The sequence below is a fragment of the Oncorhynchus nerka genome, linkage group LG3, assembly GCF_034236695.1.
Source record: "Oncorhynchus nerka isolate Pitt River linkage group LG3, Oner_Uvic_2.0, whole genome shotgun sequence".
In the NCBI taxonomy this organism is placed as follows: Eukaryota; Metazoa; Chordata; class Actinopteri; order Salmoniformes; family Salmonidae; genus Oncorhynchus; species Oncorhynchus nerka.
Window position 1 is genome coordinate 2755164 of NC_088398.1, and position 24982 is coordinate 2780145.

The following is a 24982-nucleotide window of genomic DNA, read 5'->3' on the forward strand; positions in this document are numbered from 1 at the left end:
CGGCTTTCAGCCTGTCCACCAATGTCCTCCCATCTGTCTTCTTGTCTATGTGTCTGTCCCTCTCTCTCTATTTTTCTCTTTATATATATTTACTTTCTATCTTTCTCTCCTTAAGTCCCCCAGAGTTAATGAGGGAGACATGCAAGGGCGTTGGCTAGAGCCATGTCTGTTTGTGTTTAAACAACTCAGCCCCCTCTTCTCTTCCTTTCTCCACTCCATATCCGCCTCTCTCTCTTACCTCTCTCCGCCTCTCTCCCTCTCTAATTGCCTCTGTTGCGTTGCTCTCCATCTCTCCTCCCCCTCTCTTTCTCTTCCTCCCTTTGTGGTAGAGATGTAGAACTTGTTTGCAGTAGTGGGGTGTGGTGTGTGTGCAGTCAAGTCTTTGCTGCGTGTGCAACAACCGTTAATATTCTTTAAACCCTCTATTCAACCTGAACCTTATGTTTAAACATGATTAAACCAGTGCCAACATGACTTTATTTCCCAGACATGTATGGAATGGTGACCCGGATGGAAGATAAAAATAGATTTGAATTGGATTATTCAGTCAACAATAAGACATTTATCCCTTTAACTTATTTTCTGGGATTTCACATTTCAAAAAGTCAAATAAATTAATAAAATATCTCATACAATGTTGATAATATTAGATGTATTATACTGTGAATACAGAGTAAGCAAACATTCCTCTCTCTGTGCGTGGACATCATGTCCACTAGCATCCTGCTATCATAATAAAACATTGATAATACCACAAATTAATAACCTATACTTGTACCTCTATTCTCTCTCTCTCTCTCTCTCTCTCTCTCTCTGTGTGTTGTAGTCAGTCACCATGTCACAGGTCCAGCAGGCTATGGCATTGCTCATCTCAGCCTTCCACAAGTACTCTGGCAAGGAGGGCGACAAGACGACCCTGAGCAAGGGAGAACTCAAAGATCTGCTCAACGCTGAGCTTGGAGAGATCATGGGGGTGAGTGGATCCTAGGAACAGTTCAGTTCAATCATGCTTTATTAGCAGCACGACCAAATACAATACTGCTAAAGACAGACACTATTGTAATATTGAATTGCTTGGAACATCACAAACACATGACCCACCTCATCCAATAGAATAACTTAATCTCTCACACCTTTATAAACAAATAACAACTGTGTGGATTCTAGTTTGAACTTCTGAAATCAAAGTCTCACCCATTACCTCTCTCTCTCTGATCATTATAACAGAAAAACACTGACCAGGCAAAGGTTGACAAGATCTTCAAAGATCTGGACGCTAACTCAGATGGCAGTGTGGACTTCCAGGAGTACGTCACACTGGTGGCCTGCCTGACCATGATGTGCAATGAGTTCTTCACCAAGAAGTGAAACAGCTCCCCCTGCCCACTCTCCACAGAACAGCAGCTCTTGCTCCATGAGTGAATTCATGATAAGATTAGCAAGATCCTCAATGCAGGTTCAGAGGGACAGAGATGCAGGTTTACACACATACACAGAAAAAGGGTTGGGTTGATTATACACACCACACATAGACAGACAGGTGAAGGACACAGACACAGACACTGACCTGTACACATACAGACATATAGGCTACTATCTCATTAGATGGAGAGGAAGATCTGTGGTTTGTTTAAAGTGAAAAATTAAATAAACTATTTTAATATGTTTGGAAGAAAGCTGACTTATCATTTGTGCAGGTGTGTGTGTGTGTGTGTGTGTGTGTGTGTGTGTGTGTGTGTGTGTGTCTGTGCATGTGTGATTACCTGTGTATGTCCTAAATAGGATACAGCAAGCAACATGAATCAAACATGAACCTTTGTTTTCAGACACTTGGTGAAATAATACAATATGTTGATTATGTCAACGTAACCCAAAACCACACAATGAAATTAGGGGTTATGAGGCATAGCCTATATTTGACTACTTAATTACGTCACAATATTGTTATCTACTCCAGAGCCAGTAATAATACAGGAAGTCAACTGTTACTGTGAAGGTTCAATAGAGCCACATATAGAACCATCTCCAAGATGAAGCCTCCTACCCAGCAACATGAAACAACAAAGATAATATTCAAATAATGATACTGTATCGTAGGTCTCCATATAGAACCTATTGGACAATACTGAAGATGAAATTTAAGATTAGCCGTAATCCAGCAATCGCCTAGTCTTAGATTAAATCTAAGACAAGGCTGCGTATGGCAGTTTGTACATGTCTATCATCAGACGATCATCGCCGCGGAGCAGGAAGGAAGGGGAAAGTAACAGCGGCTACATAAAAATAGTGTGTAAAGTAGCACGTAGTAGAAGGAAATGTTGTTCAGGTGTCAGGAACAGGTGTCCTAAGAGTGTGTGGCTGTATTTTTCAAGCGTCTCAGAGTAGGAGTGCTGATTTAGGATCCGTTTTGCTTTTTTAGATCAATATGAATGATACTACTTGGACAGAGGGGGACCTGATCCTAGATCAGCATTCCCCCTCAGAGGCACGATACATACAGCCCCTGGACACGCAGCCACTCGGTTGAATCTAACAATGATGCATTAGTCTTGATCAGGGTTGGGGCCAATTCCAGACTTTCTAGTCTGAACTGAACTCCATAGAGAACTTCCATGTCAAATTCAACTGATGAGAATTGAAATTGCCTGAGACAACTCTGGTGTCAATAAAAATAACATTTAGGCCTACAGTAATCCAGGGTACTTGATATGTGAGTGTGAGACTAGAAGGTGGATGTTGTTGTGCTCCAGCTCAGTGCAGGGAGCCGGAGCAGAGGAGACCGACAGGGCCAAGTGAGGCCAGGAAAGAGTGAGGCTGTTCTGAGCTGAGCTCTTGGCTGTTCTCTCATCCATCAAGGTTTCGGCCAGAACATCTGAGCAGAACCCCCAGTGGGTTCTCATTACTGTCTGTGTGTTCATTTTACAGAGTAGGTTGATTGAGAACACATTGTATTTCATTTGGCACCTATTCCTTCTAGGCCTTCACTGGTTCTTGTGATGATTGAAAAGACAGGGGGCATTCAGGGACATTCACCGTCAGACCATAGGAGCTTGTGTTGGGATTCGATACTCTTCACAATCAACAACATACACAGATAGATTGTCTAAACACATACGTCTGAGACATGTGACCATCAGTTTTATTAATTTATTAATGTGGTCTGTCCAGAGGAAGGAGGACAAAGGCAGTGGACATATTTTTATGGATGTCAATACTTGTCGTACTGGGAAACTAATTAGCATACGTTCAGTGGCAGTGGGCAGGCAAGGAATGCCACAAACTTTGCCATTGGCTGAGGCAGTGAGTAGGCGGAGGTTGGAATGAAAGGGTTCCTGTAAGAGCCTATCAGAGTGCCAGACAGTGGGGTGTGCGTGGGGGAGAAGTAAAACAGTCTCTCATCATGTGAGAGCTCAAAGACACACACACACACATGCTCCTCACCATGGAAACGCTTCTCACCTCTGGGTTGTCGTGGAGACACTCCTCACCTGGACAGTAGACTCTGCCCTGCATTAACCGGAATTATATAGTTTAGCCAATCAGACACCTGGCGGCTGGATGGAATAAGGAAGTAATCTGCATAGGCTAATCCTAATCCACAGACAAAGGCAATTTTAATCGGAGGTCTTCTCGGCAGGCTGGGCTCGTCTGGCTGGACCTGTAGGATTGATCCACCAAAGATTGGAGGATACCCAAAATCTATTTCTCCAATAGGAATCCCAGATCACGCTTGTGACAGCACACAGATGGATCTAATCTTCCTCTCTCCCTTTGACCTCAATACAACCACATGGTGATCTGTTCAACTACCCCTGTTCTGTAGTTGTTCATGGAAGTAATTGTTGGATGTGCCTCTAAGTTTAAACCCTCTCTGACTCTCTACCAACTACAGGTAGTAACCGGCTTTTGCACAGAAGGCTGCAGTGAATGGAGGTGGATGGAAGCGCCTTTGATGTGGTTTAGATAATCTATTGTTTGCTTTTGGCTGTCTGGTGACATGTTCGGCAGTGTGAAGAAAATCATCTCTCTGTTTGAGACTCGACGGCAGCCTCGCCCCCTCTCTCTACCTCCTTCCCTCCCTCCATCTCTCTCTCCTTCTCTTCCTGCATCTGTTTCTTCATCTCTTCCCCTATCCCTCCCTTCCTCCCTATCCCCTCTCAGGTCCAGTAAAAAAGCCCCCCAGTCCCCCTTAAAGAGACACTCCTCTCCTTCTGCCTCCCTCTCCGGCTGCCCTTCCTCCTTCTCCGGCTGCCCTTCCTCCCTCTACCCTCAGACCAAACCCAGACCCCCCCCCAACCCCCCACCTGTCCACCAACCACTACAACTTCCTGCTAGATGGAGAGTAGGAGAAGAAGGCAGGGAGGGAGTGAGTGATACGGGTTGGGGTCATGGAGGGCTGAGAGGTCGTGGGGGGGCCAGGGTTAGGAACTCATGGCCGAGCGGACGGCAGGAGCTTCAGATAAGAAACCAAACATCTGTCACCATGGAGATTCCACAACACTTTTGGACCGCAACTAAACCTCAACTCCAGACCACTACTCAACCCCAACCTCAACCCCAGACCACTACTCAACCTGAACATCAACCGCAGACCACTACTAAACTCCAGACCACTACTCAACCTCAAACTCAACCCCAGACCACTACAAAACCAAAATCTCAACCGCAGACCACTATTCAACCCCAACGTCAACCCCAGACCACTGTTCAACCCCAAACTCAACCCCAGACCACTACTCAACCCCAGACCACTACTCAACCACAACCTCAACCGCAGACCACTATTCAACCCCAGACCACTACTCAACCTGAACATCAACCGCAGACCACATCTAAACCTCAGACCACTACTCAACCCCAACCTCAACCCCAGACCAATACTCAACCAAAACCTCACCCGCAGACCTCTACTCAACCCCAGACCACTACTCAACCCGAACATCAACCCCAGACTACTTCTAAGTCTCAACCTCAACCCCAGACTACTTCTAAGTCTCAACCTCAACCCCAGACCACTACTCAACCCCAACCTCAACACCAGACCCTGGCCCCGCTCCCATCCTGGTCGCTGTGTCTGAAGGGAACACCTTCTGTCCGGAATGCTGAGGCAGCCCTGCTGCTCTTCTGCCACAGGTAACCATGGAAATGGCCTGGCCATTTATTGTCGGGAGGTGACTGTGTTCAGGAATAGACATCAATGTGAACCATGTGCACTAAGACACAATCTCCTTTGTTTTTGTTGTTGTTGTTGCAGTGGCTCCAGTAGCAGTAAGATTGCAATTGACAACAAGATTGAGCAAGCCATGGTAGGACAGTGTGTTTATGGTTATAGTGTCTGTAATGTGTTGTATTGAAGGACTTGGCGAAGACCCATCTGTTGCTGGAAGAATTGTGACATATTTGATGATATGCTATAATGATATGTTGTATATTGCTGTAGGACTTGGTGAAGAGCCACCTGATGCTGGCTGTGAGAGAGGAGGAGGAGCTACTGAGGAAGCGGATCAACCAGCTGTCAGAGAGGAACGCCCATCTGGAGAGAGAGAACTACATACTGAGAGCACTGAGAGACAGACAGAGACACTAACTCACTCATCCACGCACACACACATACACAAAGAGAAGTTAACAGTATTAGTACATGCCTTTCATTTTCTATTTAAAGGGGTGTTTTGATTAGTCCTGTAAAATGTGTATTTATATTGAACCTTTATGTACCCAGGCGAGTCAAGAACATATTCTTATTTACAATGACAGCCTGGCTATGATGATGTAGTCTCGTGTAATGATGATGCTGTAGTTATGAAGAGGCCTGGTTGCCAGTCTCTATAACGTACCATTTCTTAGTATATTCCATGTCGTGTGCCAATGGCAGTTAATGAGTGGAATGTTAGCTAAACGGAGACTGGTAACCAGGCTAATGAAGAGGGGTTCTGAAAGAGAAAGTGTGGTGTGCATATTCTGTAATTCTGCAAAAAAAAATATGAGACAAATAAATAACTGTTACTAAAGAAGAGTTTGACTTGTGCTCTAGAGTCCACCACTTACACAAGCACACGCAACGTAACGTAACATGCACGCCAAGGGGCGCCATTGTATAATTTCCTACTAACGAAGAAACCGGAAGTGTGATTGTTTTGTTCTGTAGAAGGTGTTATGGCGGCGCCAGTGGAGGGAATTTCAAAAGTGAGCAGATCCTGCTAAATAGAGTAAATCTAACCTCATGTATTAACAGTGAAAACTACAAGAAACGCGTGAGCTGTCATTCGGGGCGCTTCCTCATAACAGTAAGCGGAGAATAAACGACATGATTGAATTTGCATAGCTTTAGTTACCGTTAGCTATCTAATTAGCCAAACAACCCCTATAACGTTAGCTGGCTAGTAGTACAACAAGTAAAGTTAGCTGGCTAACTGACTGGTGAACTTTCTAGAATGTCTTCTGTCGTCGTTAGCTAGCTAGCTGGCTGTGTGCTGAAAGCTCCCACTGAATGGAATCTAGCCAGAGATCTAACGTTAGCTAGATAACGTCACATCGTCATATCTGGTTGGAAGTGTAAAGTTAACGTTATTCAACCTACACTACAGATCCAACAATGGTAAGGGACTGGGTTCGGCATAGGACTCAAAATGTGTTCAGTTTGATCCATCAGAAAGGTTAGGTTAGGGGGTGTTAGGCAAAGTGTAACTGCCATTCAGAACCATATTTTGCCTTGTATCTTACCTAACATCAGTAACAGAGCCGTCGCCCAAGGATAAAGACCCAGACTGGTGACCTAAGATGACCAGAGTAGGTCCTCTAGCAGGGTGCAATGACCCAGACATCCGACTGGTCCCAATGCCTGCCCCGGTGCCCCTGGTCCCCGCTAGCCTCCTGCGGTGCCCGGAACTGGACCTGTCTCTCCCCCTCAGCCCAGATCCGCCACGACCCAACCCAGCTAGCCTGCTGAGAGGACGCAGCCACCGGCAGGTCAGTCTGACACACACACACACACACACACACTGACGGATAGTCACAGATGGTGCTTTTCTCAGTTGTCAAGACAGCCGTAGAAATGAGAGATCTGTGTGTGTTGGTCTGTGTTTTTGGAGAGACATCACTGAAGTGTGTGCCCCTGACTCTACAGGTGCGATTTGCCTCCGAGGAGCCTGTGGTTGTCACGGTGATAGCAGAGCCTAGCAAAGACCCTCCACCTTGGGAATGCCCTGGACACTCCAGCAGTTACTCAAAGGGGAAAAGACTCCATGGTAACTAACCCTCCTGGTCTAGAGTCTGATGTACTCATGTTCCCCTGCACAGGAGTTGCATGCATCAACCAATGGTTGTGTGCCACGTCATGGACTGTGCCGTCGCACCAGATTGCTATAACGTGATGTGGTTAGGTTGATACGTAAAATACCTATCCAGGTGTTATAAGATCTGGCATGAGTCAGCAATGTCTGAGCAGAGGACTGGTCAATATCTCTTCCTGTATTCCTCACATAGGTGGAGATCTGTGTTGGAGGGCAAGGTCAGCAACCAATGAGGAGGCTCCCTGTGAGGAGAGGGGTGGCAGCCTCCCTGAAGGGGCGGAGTTAAATACTACTCTGGCTCTGAGGGCTGAGCTAGATAATGTGGCAGGGGCAGAGTTTAACTCCCAGAAGGCTGTGCAGGAGCAACTACAGAAGTCAGACAGAACCAAGAACAGCATCAGCGCCCGGGCTACAGAGGGTAGCACACAGAAACACACACATGCAGACATAAACACACACACACACAGAAACACACACATGCAGACATAAACACACACACACACACAGAAACACACACATGCAGACATAAACACACACACACACACAGAAACACACGCACGCAGACATAAACACACACACGCAGACATAAACACACACATGCAGACATAAACACACACATGCAGACATAAACACACACAGAAACATACACATGCAGACATAAACACATGCAGACATAAACACACACAGAAACATACACATGCAGACATAAACACACGCAGACATAAACACATGCAGACATAAACACACGCAGACATAAACACATGCAGACATAAATACACGCAGACATAAACACATGCAGACATAAACACACGCAGACATAAACACACACAGAAACACACACATGCAGACAGAAACACACGCAGACATAAACACACACAGAAACACACACATGCAGACAGAAACACACGCAGAAACACACACATGCAGACAAAAACACACGCAGACATAAACACACACAGAAACACACACATGCAGACATAAACACATGCAGACATAAACACATGCAGACATAAACACACGCAGACATAAACACACATGCAGACATAAACACACACAGACATAAACACACACAGAAACACACACATGCAGACATAAACACACACATGCAGACATAAACACATGCAGACATAAACACACATAGAAACATACACATGCAGACATCATAAACACACACAGAAACATACACATGCAGACATAAACACACGCAAACATAAACACACACAGACATAAACACACACAGAAACACACACATGCAGACATAAACACATGCAGACATAAACACACACAGACATAAACACACGCAGACATAAACACACACAGAAACACACACATGCAGACATAAACACACGCAGACATAAACACACACAGAAACACACACATGCAGACATAAACACACGCAGACATAAACACACACAGAAACACACACATGCAGACATAAACACACACAGACATAAACACACGCAGACATAAACACACGCAGACATAAACACACACAGACATAAACACACACAGAAACACACACATGCAGACATAAACACACGCAGACATAAACACACACAGAAACACACACATGCAGACATAAACACACACAGACATAAACACACACAGAAACACACACATGCAGACATAAACACACACAGACATAAACACACGCAGACATAAACACACGCAGACATAAACACACACAGAAACACACACATGCAGACATAAACACACACAGACATAAACACACGCAGACATAAACACACGCAGACATAAACACACGCAGACATAAACACACACAGACATAAACACACACAGAAACACACACATGCAGACATAAACACACGCAGACATAAACACACACAGAAACACACACATGCAGACATAAACACACACAGACATAAACACACACAGAAACACACACATGCAGACATAAACACACACAGACATAAACACACACAGAAACACACACATGCAGACATAAACACACACATGCAGACATAAACACATGCAGACATAAACACATGCAGACATAAACACACACAGAAACATACACATGCAGACATAAACACACGCAAACATAAACACACACAGACATAAACACACACAGAAACACACACACACAGACATAAACACACACAGACACACACACATGCAGACATAAACACACACATGCAGACATAAACACACGCAGACATAAACACATGCAGACATAAACACATGCAGACATAAACACACACAGAAACATACACACGCAGACATAAACACACACAGAAACATACACACAGAAACATACACACGCAGACATAAACACACACAGAAACATACACACGCAGACATAAACACACACATAAACACACACACAGAAACATACACATGCAGACATAAACACACACAGAAACATACACACGCAGACATAAACACACACATAAACACACACACAGAAACATACACATGCAGACATAAACACACACAGAAACATACACATGCAGACATAAACACACACAGACATAAACACACACAGAAACATACACATGCAGACATAAACACACACAGAAACATACACACGCAGACATAAACACACGCAGACATAAACACACAGAAACATACACATGCAGACATAAACACATGCAGACATAAACACACACAGAAACAAACACATGCAGACATAAACACACACAGAAACATACACATGCAGACATAAACACACACAGAAACATACACACGCAGACATAAACACACACAGACATAAACACACACAGAACACACACATGCAGACATAAACACATGCAGACATAAACACACACAGAAACACACACATGCAGACATAAACACATGCAGACATAAACACACACAGAAACACACACATGCAGACATAAACACACACAGAAACACACACATGCAGACATAAACACACGCAGACATAAACACATGCAGACATAAACACACACAGAAACAAACACATGCAGACATATACACACACAGAAACATACACATGCAGACATAAACACACACAGAAACATACACATGCAGACATAAACACACACAGAACACACACATGCAGACATAAACACACACAGAAACACACACATGCAGACATAAACACATGCAGACATAAACACACACAGAAACACACACATGCAGACATAAACACACACAGAAACACACACATGCAGACATAAACACACACAGAAACACACACATGCAGACATAAACACACACAGAAACACACACATGCAGACATAAACACACACATGCAGACATGAACACACACTAACTGAGTGTATGTCTTGTCTTTGTCTATAGGGGTGAACGTCCCTCCATCCCAGCACCTGTACAGGGCATTGGTCAATGTGAATGTGGAGGAGGAGGAGCTTATCAGCCAGGCTCTACGTGACAGGCTTCAGCTGGTCTCGCCCACATGCAGCCATGGCAACAAGGCAAGTCCCTCTCATTGACCCCATCTTGATTACATTTACGTGTGTGTGTAAGTAATATGTAAATAAAGGTGTGTGTAGTACCAAAGCACTCATGACCTGCAACTGGTCCATAACTGTATTTGTAATCCGTGTGTGTGTGAGCAGAAAGAGGACAGTCCTGACCTGCAGGTTTTCTTCAGGGGGGATCTGCTGAGAGAGAAGCCCCTCCTACCAGGGGAGGAGATTACCATACCACGCCCCCAGCCCATCCCACGCCCCGCAGACACAACCTTCGACCTCTACCACAGACACACATGCTGGGAGGCTGGAACCTGACACACACACACTTACTCTGAACCTCTAGACTGAAAGGCCCTGTCCCAAAACTTAAGAAGAGCATTATCCCTTCTTTCCCTCCTTACCTCCGTCATTCTCAGATATAAATATTGTATTTTAAACTAATTGAAGATATTAAAGGAATGAACCTGTATCATGTTGATGAGCGATCTTTACTGCTTGCGTGTGTGCTTGAGCCTTCGTTTGTGCTTGCTTGCATGTGTGTACAAGTTGTGGGCATTGGAGAGCGAGGGAGGAGGTAGTAGTGGTAGAGGGATGAAGAGGTGAGGGAGAGATTGTCCAGGGATCGAAGACTGCTGCGAGGTGAGTACACAGCTTCAATTCACACTGCTGGGTGTGTACTGTTTGTAACGGGGGTATAGAGAGCAATAGTAATGGTGTCTCTTGTAGACACTAACGGAAGCTAACTCTGCCATGGCTTGTTGGCCAAAGCCACCTATGGGGACATGTATGGGTTTTTTTGGAGGGTTTGAGGATAAATGCCAAAGCATTTATGTAATCAAAACAAGCACAAAGGCATTATCAAATCAAAGTTTGTTTGTCACGTGCGCCGAATACAACAGGTGTAAACCTTACAGTGAAATGCTTACTTACCGGCCCTAACCAACTGTGCCATTTTTAAGTAAAAAATAGGTATTAGGTGAACAATAGATAAGTAAAGAAATATATATTTTTTTAAACAACAGTAAAAAGACAGTGAAATAACAGTAGCGAGGCTATATACAGTAGCGAGGCTATAACTCAGACATGTAATGTTAACTGACTGATATTCTATGTATAAGATCTAAGCCTGTGTTAACCTCAGACCTTATTTTCTATGTTTATCCCAAAACGCTATTCTTTCCCCATTTAATTTCCCCAATAGGAATGGCTGAACGAACCAGAGGTTAGAGTGTTTATTATGTAGTGTTGGTGTGTGTAACACATTGGTGTAACAGGGAGTTTTGTGTTGGTGTGTGATTGATAACATCGAGCAAGTCCTTCCCCTACCACAGGATAGACATGTTTGTGTTTCAGTGGTGGGAACAATTCTGTCATTTTGTGAAAATGGTACTCCATCTCCCAGATTAACTCAATTGAAATGGAATTGAGCCCAAATCACCTAGATATGTTGTTTTATATCTCCTAGATGTGTTGCGTTTTACATCTCCTAGATGTGTTGCGTTTTATATCTCCTAGATGTGTTGCGTTTTACATCTCCTAGATGTGTTGTGTTTTACATCTCCTAGATGTGTTTTACATCTCCTAGATGTGTTGTGTTTTACATCTCATAGATGTGTTGTGTTTTACATCTCCTAGATGTGTTGTTTTACATCTCCTAGATGTGTTGTGTTTTACATCTCCTAGATGTGTTTTACATCTCCTAGATGTGTTGTGTTTTACATCTCATAGATGTGTTGTGTTTTACATCTCCTAGATGTGTTGTTTTACATCTCCTAGATGTGTTGTGTTTTATATCTCCTAGATGTGTTGTGTTTTACATCTCCTAGATGTGTTGCGTTTTACATCTCCTAGATGTGTTGCGTTTTACATCTCCTAGATGTGTTGCGTTTTACATCTCCTAGATGTGTTGCGTTTTACATCTCCTAGATGTGTTGCGTTTTACATCTCCAGTTAGAATCCATCAGCCTACGTCACCCTGTGCTGTAACCTGGGTGATATAGACCATCCACACTTTCTCTCTCTCTCACACACAGGCACGCTTGTACCATCTCAGCTCACCTCTCTCTCTCACGCACACACCCCAGTCTCTGAGACCCGGGCATCTCTCTCTGACCATGGACATGTCAGCGCTGGGCAGTGGGAGCAGCTGTTCAGAGGATTGTGTGCTAGGGTCTGGCTGTCTGGAGGACTGTGGGAACCAGAGTGACCAGACTGACTGGGAATGGGAGGACTTCAGTGGGGCTGAGCTGGTGTGTGTGACAGCCGTGTGTGTGCTGCTGCTGGCCCTGGGCATCACAGGAAATATGTTAACCATCCTGGTAGTTTGGCTCCGGCCACACCTGAGAAGCACCACCTACCTCTACCTGAGTAGTATGGCCGTCTCCGACCTCCTCATACTGCTTCTGATGCCTTTAGATCTGTACTACAAGGTAAGGGGGAGTCTCGCTAGCTGTGGAGGTTCTGGCCCTGGGGGTTAGACGATATAGTGTCTGAGCTGGGTTGTGTGTGTGTGTAACCTATCTGTGTGTCCGTCCCTCTAGCTGTGGAGGTTCCGGCCCAGGGGGTTAGACGATATAGTGTCTGAGCTGGGTTGTGTGTGTGTGTAACCTATCTGTGTGTCCGTCCCTCTAGCTGTGGAGGTTCCGGCCCAGGGGGTTAGACGATATAGTGTCTGAGCTGGGTTGTGTGTGTGTGTGTAACCTATCTGTGTGTCCGTCCCTCTAGCTGTGGAGGTTCCGGCCCTGGGATCTGGGTGATGCAGTGTGTAAGCTGAGTGTGTTCATCAGTGAGAGTTGTACCTACTCCTCCATCCTCCACATCACCGCCCTTTCTCTGGAGCGCTACCTCGCTGTCTGTCGACCACTCACAGCCAAGACCCTGGTCACACGGACCCGCGTCCGCACTCTCATTGGCTGCCTGTGGGTTGTGGCCGTGATCAGCGCCGGGCCGGTGTTTGCTATGGTAGGGGTAGAGGAGCTGGGGGGAGGTGAGGGGGAGAGCGAGTGTCGCTGTACGGACTACGCCGTCTCCTCAGGCCTGCTGGGGGCCATGATGTGGCTCTCCAACCTCTACTTCCTGGTGCCGCTGGGCATTCTGGGAGTTGTGTATGGTCTGATCGGCAGGAAGCTTTGGCTCCGCCCACAACGCAGCAGCCGAGACCGCGCCCAGCGACACACCATCAAGATGCTCGGTGAGGCTGTGAGAGTCTCTGTATTTTAAAGTTACTTCAATTTACTGGTTTGGGCCTCAGCAATACTACAGCTAAGCAGCTATTGTGAACCAACTATATCACACATACAGTAATAATGAGTTCTAATGTCAACTCTTTCTGTCGCTCCATCCCATATTCTCCTCTCTCTCTAGGGATGATCGTGCTGGCGTTTGTTCTGTGTTGGCTGCCGTTCCACGTTGGTCGGACGTTGTTCTCTGTGACTCTGGGCTCCAGCGCTGATATGTACTACATCTCTCAGTACTTTAACCTGGTCTCCTTTGTGTTGTTCTACCTCAGTGCTGCTGTCAACCCTATCCTCTACAACACCATGTCAGCACGCTACCGCCACGCTGTCCGCAGCCTGCTGCGCTCACACACACCCCGCTCCCACCACCCCCCACTCACCCCACAACACTCTACCACCACCCTGTAACTCACACACACCCCGCTCCCACCACCCACAACACTCTACCACCACCCTGTAACTCACACACACCCCGCTCCCACCACCCCCCACTCACCCCACAACAATCTACCACCACCCTGTAACTCACACACACCCCGCTCCCACCACCCCCCACTCACCTCACAACACTCTACCACCACCCTGTAACTCACGGACACACACACACACCCCGCTCCCACCACCCCCCACTCACCTCACAACACTCTACCACCACTCTGTAACACACACACACACACACACACAGAAAACCTTGGAGATGGATGGAGGAATAAGACTTTGTTTAGAGGCACATTGTCTTTAGTGAGACATACTGTCAGATTTATTGTATAATATTTGGTTCATATATATTTGCCATTTCGATGACTGTTGGTTCTAAACCCCTGAAGGTGTGTGTGTTCTCAGAGTGATGTGTAATAAACTGTAATTCCAGCCTTTTGTCTTTGTGGTACTTTAGCTCTGGTGTGTGTGTGTGTGTGTGTTTCTGTGTCACCATGGTGACTGGTGAGGGTAAGAATGGCCCCTGGGGAGTATTGGCGGGTTGGAAGATTGATTAGAGGGGGTTACTGGGATTATTGGTTAATGTGAGGGAGGGAGGGATGTAAGGTGTGTGTGTAGCAGTAGGAGGTTGCAGCCTTTGAGTTGACAGCGTGCTCAGAGTTCCACTCTGTCTCATCACAGACTGACTGATTTAGCAGACTTGACACCTGCAAGCCCACCCACCCCACTCTCACACAGCTCCTGGGAAGCTCTTGGGGGGCCCCCATTCTAGGAAATCAGTGACATCAAGTAACAAGGGAGACAAGGACACTAGGGGCTACTGCAAACCTCCAGGATCAGATCTGAATATCACAGCAGAGTTTTTTTAAAGGCCCTTTTTTCACATCACAGTACAACATATTCAGTCCTCTACTGTGCATTTGAGTATTTTGTATTAATGTACATTTTTTTAAGTTAATCTAAATAAAACATTTGACTGATAATAAACCCTGCACTCTTCATTTGATTCACTTTCTTTCATGACAGACTCGCTCAACCTGCCATGATGGAGAGAGAGAATGAAAGAATCTGAAACGTGTCTTTATATTGTCTGTGTCTTGGGCTCTGTGTTTCAGAGTAGAGTTCCTATTCAGCCCATCCATCCCCCTCTACCTGCCTAGCACCATCATGGCACACTTGTCTTCTAGCCTCTGCTATTCTTCCTGCTTCCATTGTACTATACCTCTCAGGAGGAGAGCTGATAGATGTGGTATCAGGCCAATGGAAATGCATTGTCCCCCAGCAAAATGAGTTGACATTTAGGCTATTGTTTATATGTGTATTTTACACTATGTTGTGGTAGAAATCAGAACATAATACTTGTCTGGATGTCAAGCCCAACACATATCATCGTCACCAATCAACTGCATTGCAGTTAAAGAACAACTGACTACAACCACTGACTTCCGTCTGCTAACTACACTACCAGCTTATACGAACGGGAGTTGGCATTTAAGTCACTTTTTCTAAACCTGAAAAGGAACAACTTCTAAATGTTATACAGCGAAAACAACCAAATATATCCAAATCGGACATTAGTAGATCTGTAAAGGGCCTGTTACAGGACATCAATCATGACCACTGGCGACCCGTCATTCAGTGCAGGTGGGTCGAAGTTTTGAGCCCTACATTTTTTCAAAACAAATGAGCGGGCTTGCCTGTTTTGCATGTTCTTTTGGCATTAATAGGTGTCACATATCAGTTTGTAAACAACGTAAAAAAAAATAATACATATAATTGAGTTAATAAAGCCGCACAAACAGGTAGCTCCAAAATGCAGGTGTTTCAGCCAAGCTCAGTCCTTTCTGTAGTGGTGGGGCGGGCCAGCAGAAAATAGGAGCATTGCACAGTGATTGGCTCAGTGTTCTGTCACTCATGGGGATACTGTCACCCGCCTTTAGTAAGGTTAGACATAAAAAATGTGAGCCCTTTGGGTGCTGCATAGAGTTACATTAGAAGTGCCCTTCCAAGAAGGCTCACGGTCATTGGCCACAGAAATCACGTCAAATCACGTAGCTTTGATTGGACTGATCATGTCAACATCTTACTTTCACAATCTTAGCTTGCAGTCATCATCATGAATCAAGTCTACTGGCAAATCCTTTTTAATCCTTGTCATATGAAGAGAAATAATGAAGAGAAAATATAGACAAAATATATCGGTGCTCATCGGTCATTGGACATAAACATTACACAACAATTTGAAGATCGCAAATTCAACAATGAGTGGTTTGTAAGGAATCGGTGACAGTGACTAACTGCAAGCATTGCAACTGGGAAGTCGGGAATAATACATTTTGAACGGTCATTCAACTCGGAATTGTAAATCCAGCATCTTTCTCTTTGATGATAACATTTGCCCACGAAGGACCGGTGCGCCACTTTCCTGTTCAAGCACATCCCCACAACGTTAGTCCAAAAATGTCTAATGCTGCTTCATAAATGATGTAGGATGCCAGAGAGATATGTATACTGTAGCTAAGAAAGTAATACTAGTATACATAAGTGTATGCTGTGTAGTAAGCTGTTAGTTGCCCATGTGCCTTACCTTAATAATTTGGTCTATTTTTTCACCAATGCATCATTGTAAACACATCGTTCGTGGCCGGTGTGTGCTTGTTTGCAAACTTTTTGTGTATAGCTTGACAGTGCCCCTGATAGTAGGACACTGTAAGAACAGCCCATGTTCTGAATTCTGTCGCTGAACATTTCAAAAGTGCTGAACAAATAGGTATACTGACCACGTCCGTCCTAGCTCGCTCATCCGTCCTAGCTCGCTCACCACGTCCGTCCTAGCTCGCTCATCTGTCCTAGCTCGCTCACCACGTCCGTCCTAGCTCGCTCATCCGTCCTAGCTCGCTCACCGCGTCTGTCCTAGCTCACTCACCACGTCCGTCCTAGCTCGCTCATCTGTCCTAGCTCGCTCACCATGTCCGTCCTAGCTCACTCACCACGTCCGTCCTAGCTCGCTCACCACGTCCGTCCTAGCTCGCTCATCCGTCCTAGCTCGCTCACCACGTCCGTCCTAGCTCACTCACCACGTCCGTCCTAGCTCGCTCATCCGTCCTAGCTCACTCACCACGTCCGTCCTAGCTCGCTCATCTGTCCTAGCTCGCTCACCACGTCCGTCCTAGCTCACTCACCACGTCCGTCCTAGCTCGCTCATCCGTCCTAGCTCGCTCACCACGTCCGTCCTAGCTCGCTCATCCATCATAGCTTGCTCACCACGTCCATCCTAGCTCGCTCACCACATCCGTCCTAGCTCGCTCACCATGTCCGTCCTAGCTCGCTCATCCGTCCTAGCTCGCTCACCACGTCCGTCCTAGCTCGCTCATCCGTCGTAGCTCGCCACGTCCGTCCTAGCTCGCTCATCCGTCCTAGCTCGCTCACCACGTCCGTCCTAGCTCGCTCACCACGTCCGTCCTAGCTCGCTCACCACGTCCGTCCTAGCTCGCTCGCCACGTCCGTCCTAGCTCGCTCGCCACGTCCGTCCTAGCTCGCTCGCCACGTCCGTCCTAGCTCACTCGCCACGTCCGTCCTAGCTCGCTCGCCACGTCCGTCCTAGCTCGCTCGCCACGTCCGTCCTAGCTCGCTCACCACGTCCGTCCTAGCTCGCTCATCCGTCCTAGCTCGCTCACCACGTCCGTCCTAGCTCGCTCACCACGTCCGTCCTAGCTCGCTCATCCGTCCTAGCTCGCTCACCACGTCCGTCCTAGCTCGCTCGCCAGGTCCGTCCTAGCTCACTCACCACGTCCGTCCTAGCTCGCTCATCCGTCCTAGCTCGCTCGCCACGTCCGTCCTAGCTCACTCACCACGTCCGTCCTAGCTCGCTCATCCGTCGTAGCTCGCCACGTCCGTCCTAGCTCGCTCATCCGACCTAGCTCGCTCGCCACGTCCGTCCTAGCTCACTCGCCACATCCATCCTAGCTCGCTCACCACGTCTGTCCTAGCTCACCCACCACGTCCGTCCTAGCTCGCTCGCCACGTCCGTCCTAGCTCGCTCGCCACGTCCGTCCTAGCTCACTCACCACGTCCGTCCTAGCTCGCTCACCACGTCCGTCCTAGCTCGCTCGCCACGTCCGTCCTAGCTCACTCGCCACGTCCGTCCTAGCTCGCTCGCCACGTCCGTCCTAGCTCGCTCACCACGTCCGTCCTAGCTCGCTCATCCGTCCTAGCTCGCTCGCCACGTCCGTCCTAGCTCGCTCACCACGTCCGTCCTAGCTCGCTCACCACGTCCGTCCTAGCTCGCTCGCCACGTCCGTCCTAGCTCGTTCACCACGTCCGTCCTAGCTCGCTCGCCAGGTCCGTCCTAGCTCACTCACCACGTCCGTCCTAGCTCGCTCATCCGTCCTAGCTCGCTCACCACGTCCGTCCTAGCTCACTCACCACGTCCGTCCTAGCTCGCTCATCCGTCGTAGCTCGCCACGTCCGTCCTAGCTCGCTCATCCGACCTAGCTCGCTCGCCACGTCCGTCCTAGCTCGCTCACCACGTCCGTCCTAGCTCGCTCGCCACGTCCGTCCTAGCTCGTTCGCCACGTCCGTCCTAGCTCGCTCGCCACGTCCGTCCTAGCTCACTCACCACGTCCGTCCTAGCTCGCTCATCCGTCCTAGCTCGCTCACCACGTCCGTCCTAGCTCACTCACCACGTCCGTCCTAGCTCGCTCATCCATCCTAGATCACTCACCACGTCCGTCCTAGCTCGCTCATCTGTCCTAGCTCGCTCACCACGTCCGTCCTAGCTCACTCACCACGTCCGTCCTAGCTCGCTCATCCGTCCTAGCTCGCTCACCACGTCCGTCCTAGCTCGCTCATCCGTCCTAGCTCGCTCACCACGTCCATCCTAGCTCGCTCACCACATCCGTCCTAGCTCGCTCACCACGTCCGTCCTAGCTCGCTCATCCGTCCTAGCTCGCTCACCACGTCCATCCTAGCTCTCTCACCACATCCGTCCTAGCTCGCTCGCCACGTCCGTCCTAGCTCGCTCATCCGTCCTAGCTCGCTCGCCACGTCCATCCTAGCTCGCTCACCACGTCTGTCCTAGCTCACTCACCACGTCAGTCCTAGCTCGCTCGCCACGTCCGTCCTAGCTCGCTCACCACGTCCGTCCTAGCTCGCTCATCCGTCCTAGCTCGCCACGTCCGTCCTAGCTCGCTCATCCGTCCGAGCTCGCTCGCCACGTCCATCCTAGCTCGCTCACCACGTCTGTCCTAGCTCACTCACCACGTCCGTCCTAGCTCGCTCGCCACGTCCGTCCTAGCTCGCTCACCACGTCCGTCCTAGCTCGCTCATCCGTCATAGCTAGCTCACCACGTCCATCCTAGCTCGCTCACCACGTCCGTCCTAGCTCGCTCACCATGTCCGTCCTAGCTCGCTCATCCGTCCTAGCTCGCTCACCACGTCCGTCCTAGCTCGCTCATCCGTCTAGCTCGCCCGTCCGTCCTCAGCTCGCTCGCCACGTCCGTCCTAGCTCGCTCACCACGTTCGTCTAGCTCACTCACCACGTCCGTCCTAGCTCGCTCGCCACGTCCGTCCTAGCTCAGCTCGCCGTCCGTCCGTCCTAGCTCGCTCACCACGTCCGTCTAGCTCACTCACCACGTCCGTCCTAGCTCACTCGCCACGTCCGTCCTAGCTCACTCGCCACGTCCGTCCTAGCTCACTCGCCACGTCCGTCCTAGCTCGCTCGCCACGTCCGTCCTAGCGCGCTCACCACGTCCGTCCTAGCTCGCTCATCCGTCCTAGCTCGCTCACGTCCGTCCTAGCTCGCTCACCACGTTCGTCCTAGCTCGCTCACCACGTCCGTCCTAGCTCGCTCATCCGTCCTAGCTCGCTCGCAGCGTCCGTCCTAGCTCGCTCACCACGTTCGTCCTAGCTCGCTCACCACGTCCGTCCTAGCTCGCTCGCCACGTCCGTGCTAGCTCGTTCACCACGTCCGTCCTAGCTCGCTCGCCACGTCCGTCCTAGCTCACTCACCACGTCCGTCCTAGCTCGCTCATCCGTCCTAGCTCGCTCACCACGTCCGTCCTAGCTCGCTCATCCGTCCTAGCTCACTCACCACGTCCGTCCTAGCTCGCTCATCTGTCCTAGCTCGCTCACCACGTCCGTCCTAGCTCACTCACCACGTCCGTCCTAGCTCGCTCATCCGTCCTAGCTCGCTCATCCGTCCTAGCTCGCTCTCCACGTCCATCCTAGCTCGCTCACCACATCCGTCCTAGCTCGCTCACCACGTCCGTCCTAGCTCGCTCATCCGTCCTAGCTCACTCACCACGTCCGTCCTAGCTCGCTCATCCGTCCTAGCTCGCTCACCACGTCCGTCCTAGCTCGCTCATCCGTCCTAGTTCGCTCACCACGTCCATCCTAGCTCGCTCACCACATCCGTCCTAGCTCGCTCGCCACGTCCGTCCTAGCTCGCTCATCCGTCCTAGCTCGCTCGCCACGTCCATCCTAGCTCGCTCACCACGTCTGTCCTAGCTCACTCACCACGTCCGTCCTAGCTCGCTCGCCACGTCCGTCCCAGCTCGCTCACCACGTCCGTCCTAGCTCGCTCATCCGTCCTAGCTCGCCACGTCCGTCCTAGCTCGCTCATCCGTCCGAGCTCGCTCGCCACGTCCATCCTAGCTCGCTCACCACGTCTGTCCTAGCTCACTCACCACGTCCGTCCTAGCTCGCTCGCCACGTCCGTCCTAGCTCGCTCACCACGTCCATCCTAGCTCGCTCACCACGTCCGTCCTAGCTCGCTCACCACGTCCGTCCTAGCTCGCTCACCACGTCCGTCCTAGCTCGCTCACCACGTCCGTCCTAGCTCGCTCACCACGTCCGTCCTAGCTCGCTCGCCACGTCCGTCCTAGCTCGCTCATCTGTCCTAGCTCGCTCACCACGTCCGTCCTAGCTCACTCACCACGTCCGTCCTAGCTCGCTCATCCGTCCTAGCTCGCTCACCACGTCCGTCCTAGCTCGCTCATCCGTCCTAGCTCGCTCACCACGTCCATCCTAGCTCGCTCACCACATCCGTCCTAGCTCGCTCACCACGTCCGTCCTAGCTCGCTCATCCGTCCTAGCTCGCTCACCACGTCCATCCTAGCTCTCTCACCACATCCGTCCTAGCTCGCTCGCCACGTCCGTCCTAGCTCGCTCATCCGTCCTAGCTCGCTCGCCACGTCCATCCTAGCTCGCTCACCACGTCTGTCCTAGCTCACTCACCACGTCCGTCCTAGCTCGCTCGCCACGTCCGTCCTAGCTCGCTCACCACGTCCGTCCTAGCTCGCTCATCCGTCCTAGCTCGCCACGTCCGTCCTAGCTCGCTCATCCGTCCTAGCTCGCTCGCCACGTCCATCCTAGCTCGCTCACCACGTCTGTCCTAGCTCACTCACCACGTCCGTCCTAGCTCGCTCGCCACGTCCGTCCTAGCTCGCTCACCACGTCCGTCCTAGCTCGCTCATCCGTCATAGCTAGCTCACCACGTCCATCCTAGCTCGCTCACCACGTCCGTCCTAGCTCGCTCACCATGTCCGTCCTAGCTCGCTCATCCGTCCTAGCTCGCTCACCACGTCCGTCCTAGCTCGCTCATCCGTCGTAGCTCGCCACGTCCGTCCTAGCTCGCTCATCCGACCTAGCTCGCTCGCCACGTCCGTCCTAGCTCGCTCACCACGTCCGTCCTAGCTCGCTCACCACGTCCGTCCTAGCTCACTCACCACGTCCGTCCTAGCTCGCTCGCCACGTCCGTCCTAGCTCACTCGCCACGTCCGTCCTAGCGCGCTCACCACGTCCGTCCTAGCTCACTCACCACGTCCGTCCTAGCTCGCTCGCCACGTCCGTCCTAGCTCGCTCGCCACGTCCGTCCTAGCTCACTCGCCACGTCCGTCCTAGCTCGCTCGCCACGTCCGTCCTAGCTCGCTCACCACGTCCGTCCTAGCTCGCTCATCCGTCCTAGCTCGCTCACCACGTCCGTCCTAGCTCGCTCACCACGTCCGTCCTAGCTCGCTCACCACGTCCGTCCTAGCTCGCTCATCCGTCCTAGCTCGCTCGCAACGTCCGTCCTAGCTCGCTCACCACGTCCGTCCTAGCTCGCTCACCACGTCCGTCCTAGCTCGCTCGCCACGTCCGTCCTAGCTCGTTCACCACGTCCGTCCTAGCTCGCTCGCCACGTCCGTCCTAGCTCACTCACCACGTCCGTCCTAGCTCGCTCATCCGTCCTAGCTCGCTCACCACGTCCGTCCTAGCTCGCTCATCCGTCCTAGCTCACTCACCACGTCCGTCCTAGCTCGCTCATCTGTCCTAGCTCGCTCACCACGTCCGTCCTAGCTCACTCACCACGTCCGTCCTAGCTCGCTCATCCGTCCTAGCTCGCTCATCCGTCCTAGCTCGCTCTCCACGTCCATCCTAGCTCGCTCACCACATCCGTCCTAGCTCGCTCACCACGTCCGTCCTAGCTCGCTCATCCGTCCTAGCTCACTCACCACGTCCGTCCTAGCTCGCTCATCCGTCCTAGCTCGCTCACCACGTCCGTCCTAGCTCGCTCATCCGTCCTAGCTCGCTCACCACGTCCATCCTAGCTCGCTCACCACATCCGTCCTAGCTCGCTCGCCACGTCCGTCCTAGCTCGCTCATCCGTCCTAGCTCGCTCGCCACGTCCATCCTAGCTCGCTCACCACGTCTGTCCTAGCTCACTCACCACGTCCGTCCTAGCTCGCTCGCCACGTCCGTCCCAGCTCGCTCACCACGTCCGTCCTAGCTCGCTCATCCGTCCTAGCTCGCCACGTCCGTCCTAGCTCGCTCATCCGTCCGAGCTCGCTCGCCACGTCCATCCTAGCTCGCTCACCACGTCTGTCCTAGCTCACTCACCACGTCCGTCCTAGCTCGCTCGCCACGTCCGTCCTAGCTCGCTCGCCACGTCCGTCTAGCTCGCTCACCACGTCCGTCCTAGCTCGCTCACCACGTCCGTCCTAGCTCGCTCACCACGTCCGTCCTAGCTCGCTCACCACGTCCGTCCTAGCTCGCTCACCACGTCCGTCCTAGCTCGCTCGCCACGTCCGTCCTAGCTCACTCGCCACGTCCGTCCTAGCTCGCCACGTCCGTCCTAGCTCGCTCGCCACGTCCGTCCTAGCTCGCTCGCCACGTCCGTCCTAGCGCTCGCTCCCACGTCCGTCCTAGCTCGCTCGCCACGTCCGTCCTAGCTCGCTCACCACGTCCGTCCTAGCTCGCTCATCCGTCCTAGCTCGCTCACCACGTCCGTCCTAGCTCGCTCACCACGTCCATCCTAGCTCGCTCATCCGTCCTAGCTCGCTCACCACGTCCGTCCTAGCTCGCTCATCCGTCCTAGCTCGCCACGTCCGTCCTAGCTCGCTCATCCGTCCTAGCTCGCTCGCCACGTCCATCCTAGCTCGCTCACCACGTCTGTCCTAGCTCACTCACCACGTCCGTCCTAGCTCGCTCGCCACGTCCGTCCTAGCTCGCTCACCACGTCCGTCCTAGCTCGCTCATCCGTCCTAGCTCGCTCGCCACGTCCGTCCTAGCTCGCTCACCACGTCCGTCCTAGCTCGCTCGCCACGTCCGTCCTAGCTCGCTCGCCACGTCCGTCCTAGCTCGCTCGCCACGTCCGTCCTAGCTCGCTCGCCACGTCCGTCCTAGCTCGCTCACCACGTCCGTCCTAGCTCGCTCATCCGTCCTAGATCGCTCACCACGTCCGTCCTAGCTCGCTCATCTGTCCTAGCTCGCTCACCACGTCTGTCCTAGCTCACTCACCACGTCCGTCCTAGCTCGCTCATCCGTCCTAGCTCGCTCACCACGTCCGTCCTAGCTCGCTCATCCGTCCTAGCTCGCTCACCACGTCCATCCTAGCTCGCTCACCACATCCGTCCTAGCTCGCTCACCACGTCCGTCCTAGCTCGCTCATCCGTCCTAGCTCGCTCACCACGTCCATCCTAGCTCGCTCACCACATCCGTCCTAGCTCGCTCGCCACGTCCGTCCTAGCTCGCTCATCCGTCCTAGCTCGCTCGCCACGTCCATCCTAGCTCGCTCACCACGTCTGTCCTAGCTCACTCACCACGTCCGTCCTAGCTCACTCATCCGTCATAGCTAGCTCACCACGTCCATCCTAGCTCGCTCACCACGTCCGTCCTAGCTCGCTCACCATGTCCGTCCTAGCTCGCTCATCCGTCCTAGCTCGCTCACCACGTCCGTCCTAGCTCGCTCATCCGTCGTAGCTCGCCACGTCCGTCCTAGCTCGCTCATCCGTCCTAGCTCGCTCGCCACGTCCGTCCTAGCTCGCTCACCACGTCCGTCCTAGCTCGCTCACCACGTCCGTCCTAGCTCACTCACCACGTCCGTCCTAGCTCACTCGCCACGTCCGTCCTAGCTCGCTCGCCACGTCCGTCCTAGCGCGCTCACCACGTCCGTCCTAGCTCGCTCATCCGTCCTAGCTCGCTCGCCACGTCCGTCCTAGCTCGCTCACCACGTTCGTCCTAGCTCGCTCATCCGTCCTAGATCACTCACCACGTCCGTCCTAGCTCGCTCATCTGTCCTAGCTCGCTCACCACGTCCGTCCTAGCTCGCTCATCC

The 24982-nt window shown here is 50.9% G+C and overlaps 3 protein-coding genes and 1 long non-coding RNA gene across 6 annotated transcripts in view; all 4 read left to right on the forward strand.

The window, feature by feature from the left end:
* LOC115122937 (ictacalcin-like) overlaps nt 1–1676 on the forward strand; it is a 2702-nt gene extending 1026 nt beyond the window's left edge. Inside the window, exons 2-3 of the mRNA XM_029652206.2 lie at nt 827–973; nt 1228–1676. Coding sequence (XP_029508066.1) covers nt 836–973; nt 1228–1368 — 279 coding nt within the window. The 5' untranslated portion in view covers nt 827–835 and the 3' untranslated portion in view covers nt 1369–1676. The remainder of the gene's footprint in view (nt 1–826; nt 974–1227) is intronic.
* A 1691-nt stretch (nt 1677–3367) lies between these two features.
* On the forward strand, nt 3368–6026 carry LOC115122938 (uncharacterized). Its single transcript, XR_010460468.1, has 3 exons — nt 3368–5133; nt 5255–5306; nt 5441–6026. It is a non-coding gene; the product is annotated as an uncharacterized LOC115122938 (long non-coding RNA).
* Nucleotides 6027–6116: 90 nt separating this feature from the next.
* Nucleotides 6117–11183, forward strand: LOC115122939 (protein phosphatase 1 regulatory subunit 35-like). 3 transcript variants are annotated; one of them, XM_029652208.2, is made up of 6 exons: nt 6121–6287; nt 6734–6969; nt 7127–7247; nt 7486–7710; nt 10581–10714; nt 10859–11183. In XM_029652208.2, exons 2-6 carry the CDS (start codon nt 6781–6783, stop codon nt 11027–11029), a joined length of 840 nt encoding a protein of 279 aa, XP_029508068.1. In that variant the 5' UTR covers nt 6121–6287; nt 6734–6780; the 3' UTR covers nt 11030–11183. The 3 variants fall into 3 exon arrangements, with proteins under 3 accessions (XP_029508071.2, XP_029508068.1, XP_029508069.2); XM_029652211.2 differs by lacking the exon at nt 10859–11183 and having other exon boundaries at nt 6117–6186; nt 10581–10747; XM_029652209.2 differs by lacking the exons at nt 6121–6287; nt 10859–11183 and adding an exon at nt 6298–6598 and having other exon boundaries at nt 10581–10747.
* An 85-nt stretch (nt 11184–11268) lies between these two features.
* On the forward strand, nt 11269–14823 carry LOC115122940 (growth hormone secretagogue receptor type 1-like). The gene is made up of 4 exons (XM_029652212.2): nt 11269–11353; nt 12748–13143; nt 13439–13904; nt 14078–14823. Exons 2-4 carry the CDS (start codon nt 12829–12831, stop codon nt 14356–14358), a joined length of 1062 nt encoding a protein of 353 aa, XP_029508072.2. The 5' UTR covers nt 11269–11353; nt 12748–12828; the 3' UTR covers nt 14359–14823.
* Nucleotides 14824–24982: the final 10159 nt, after the last annotated feature.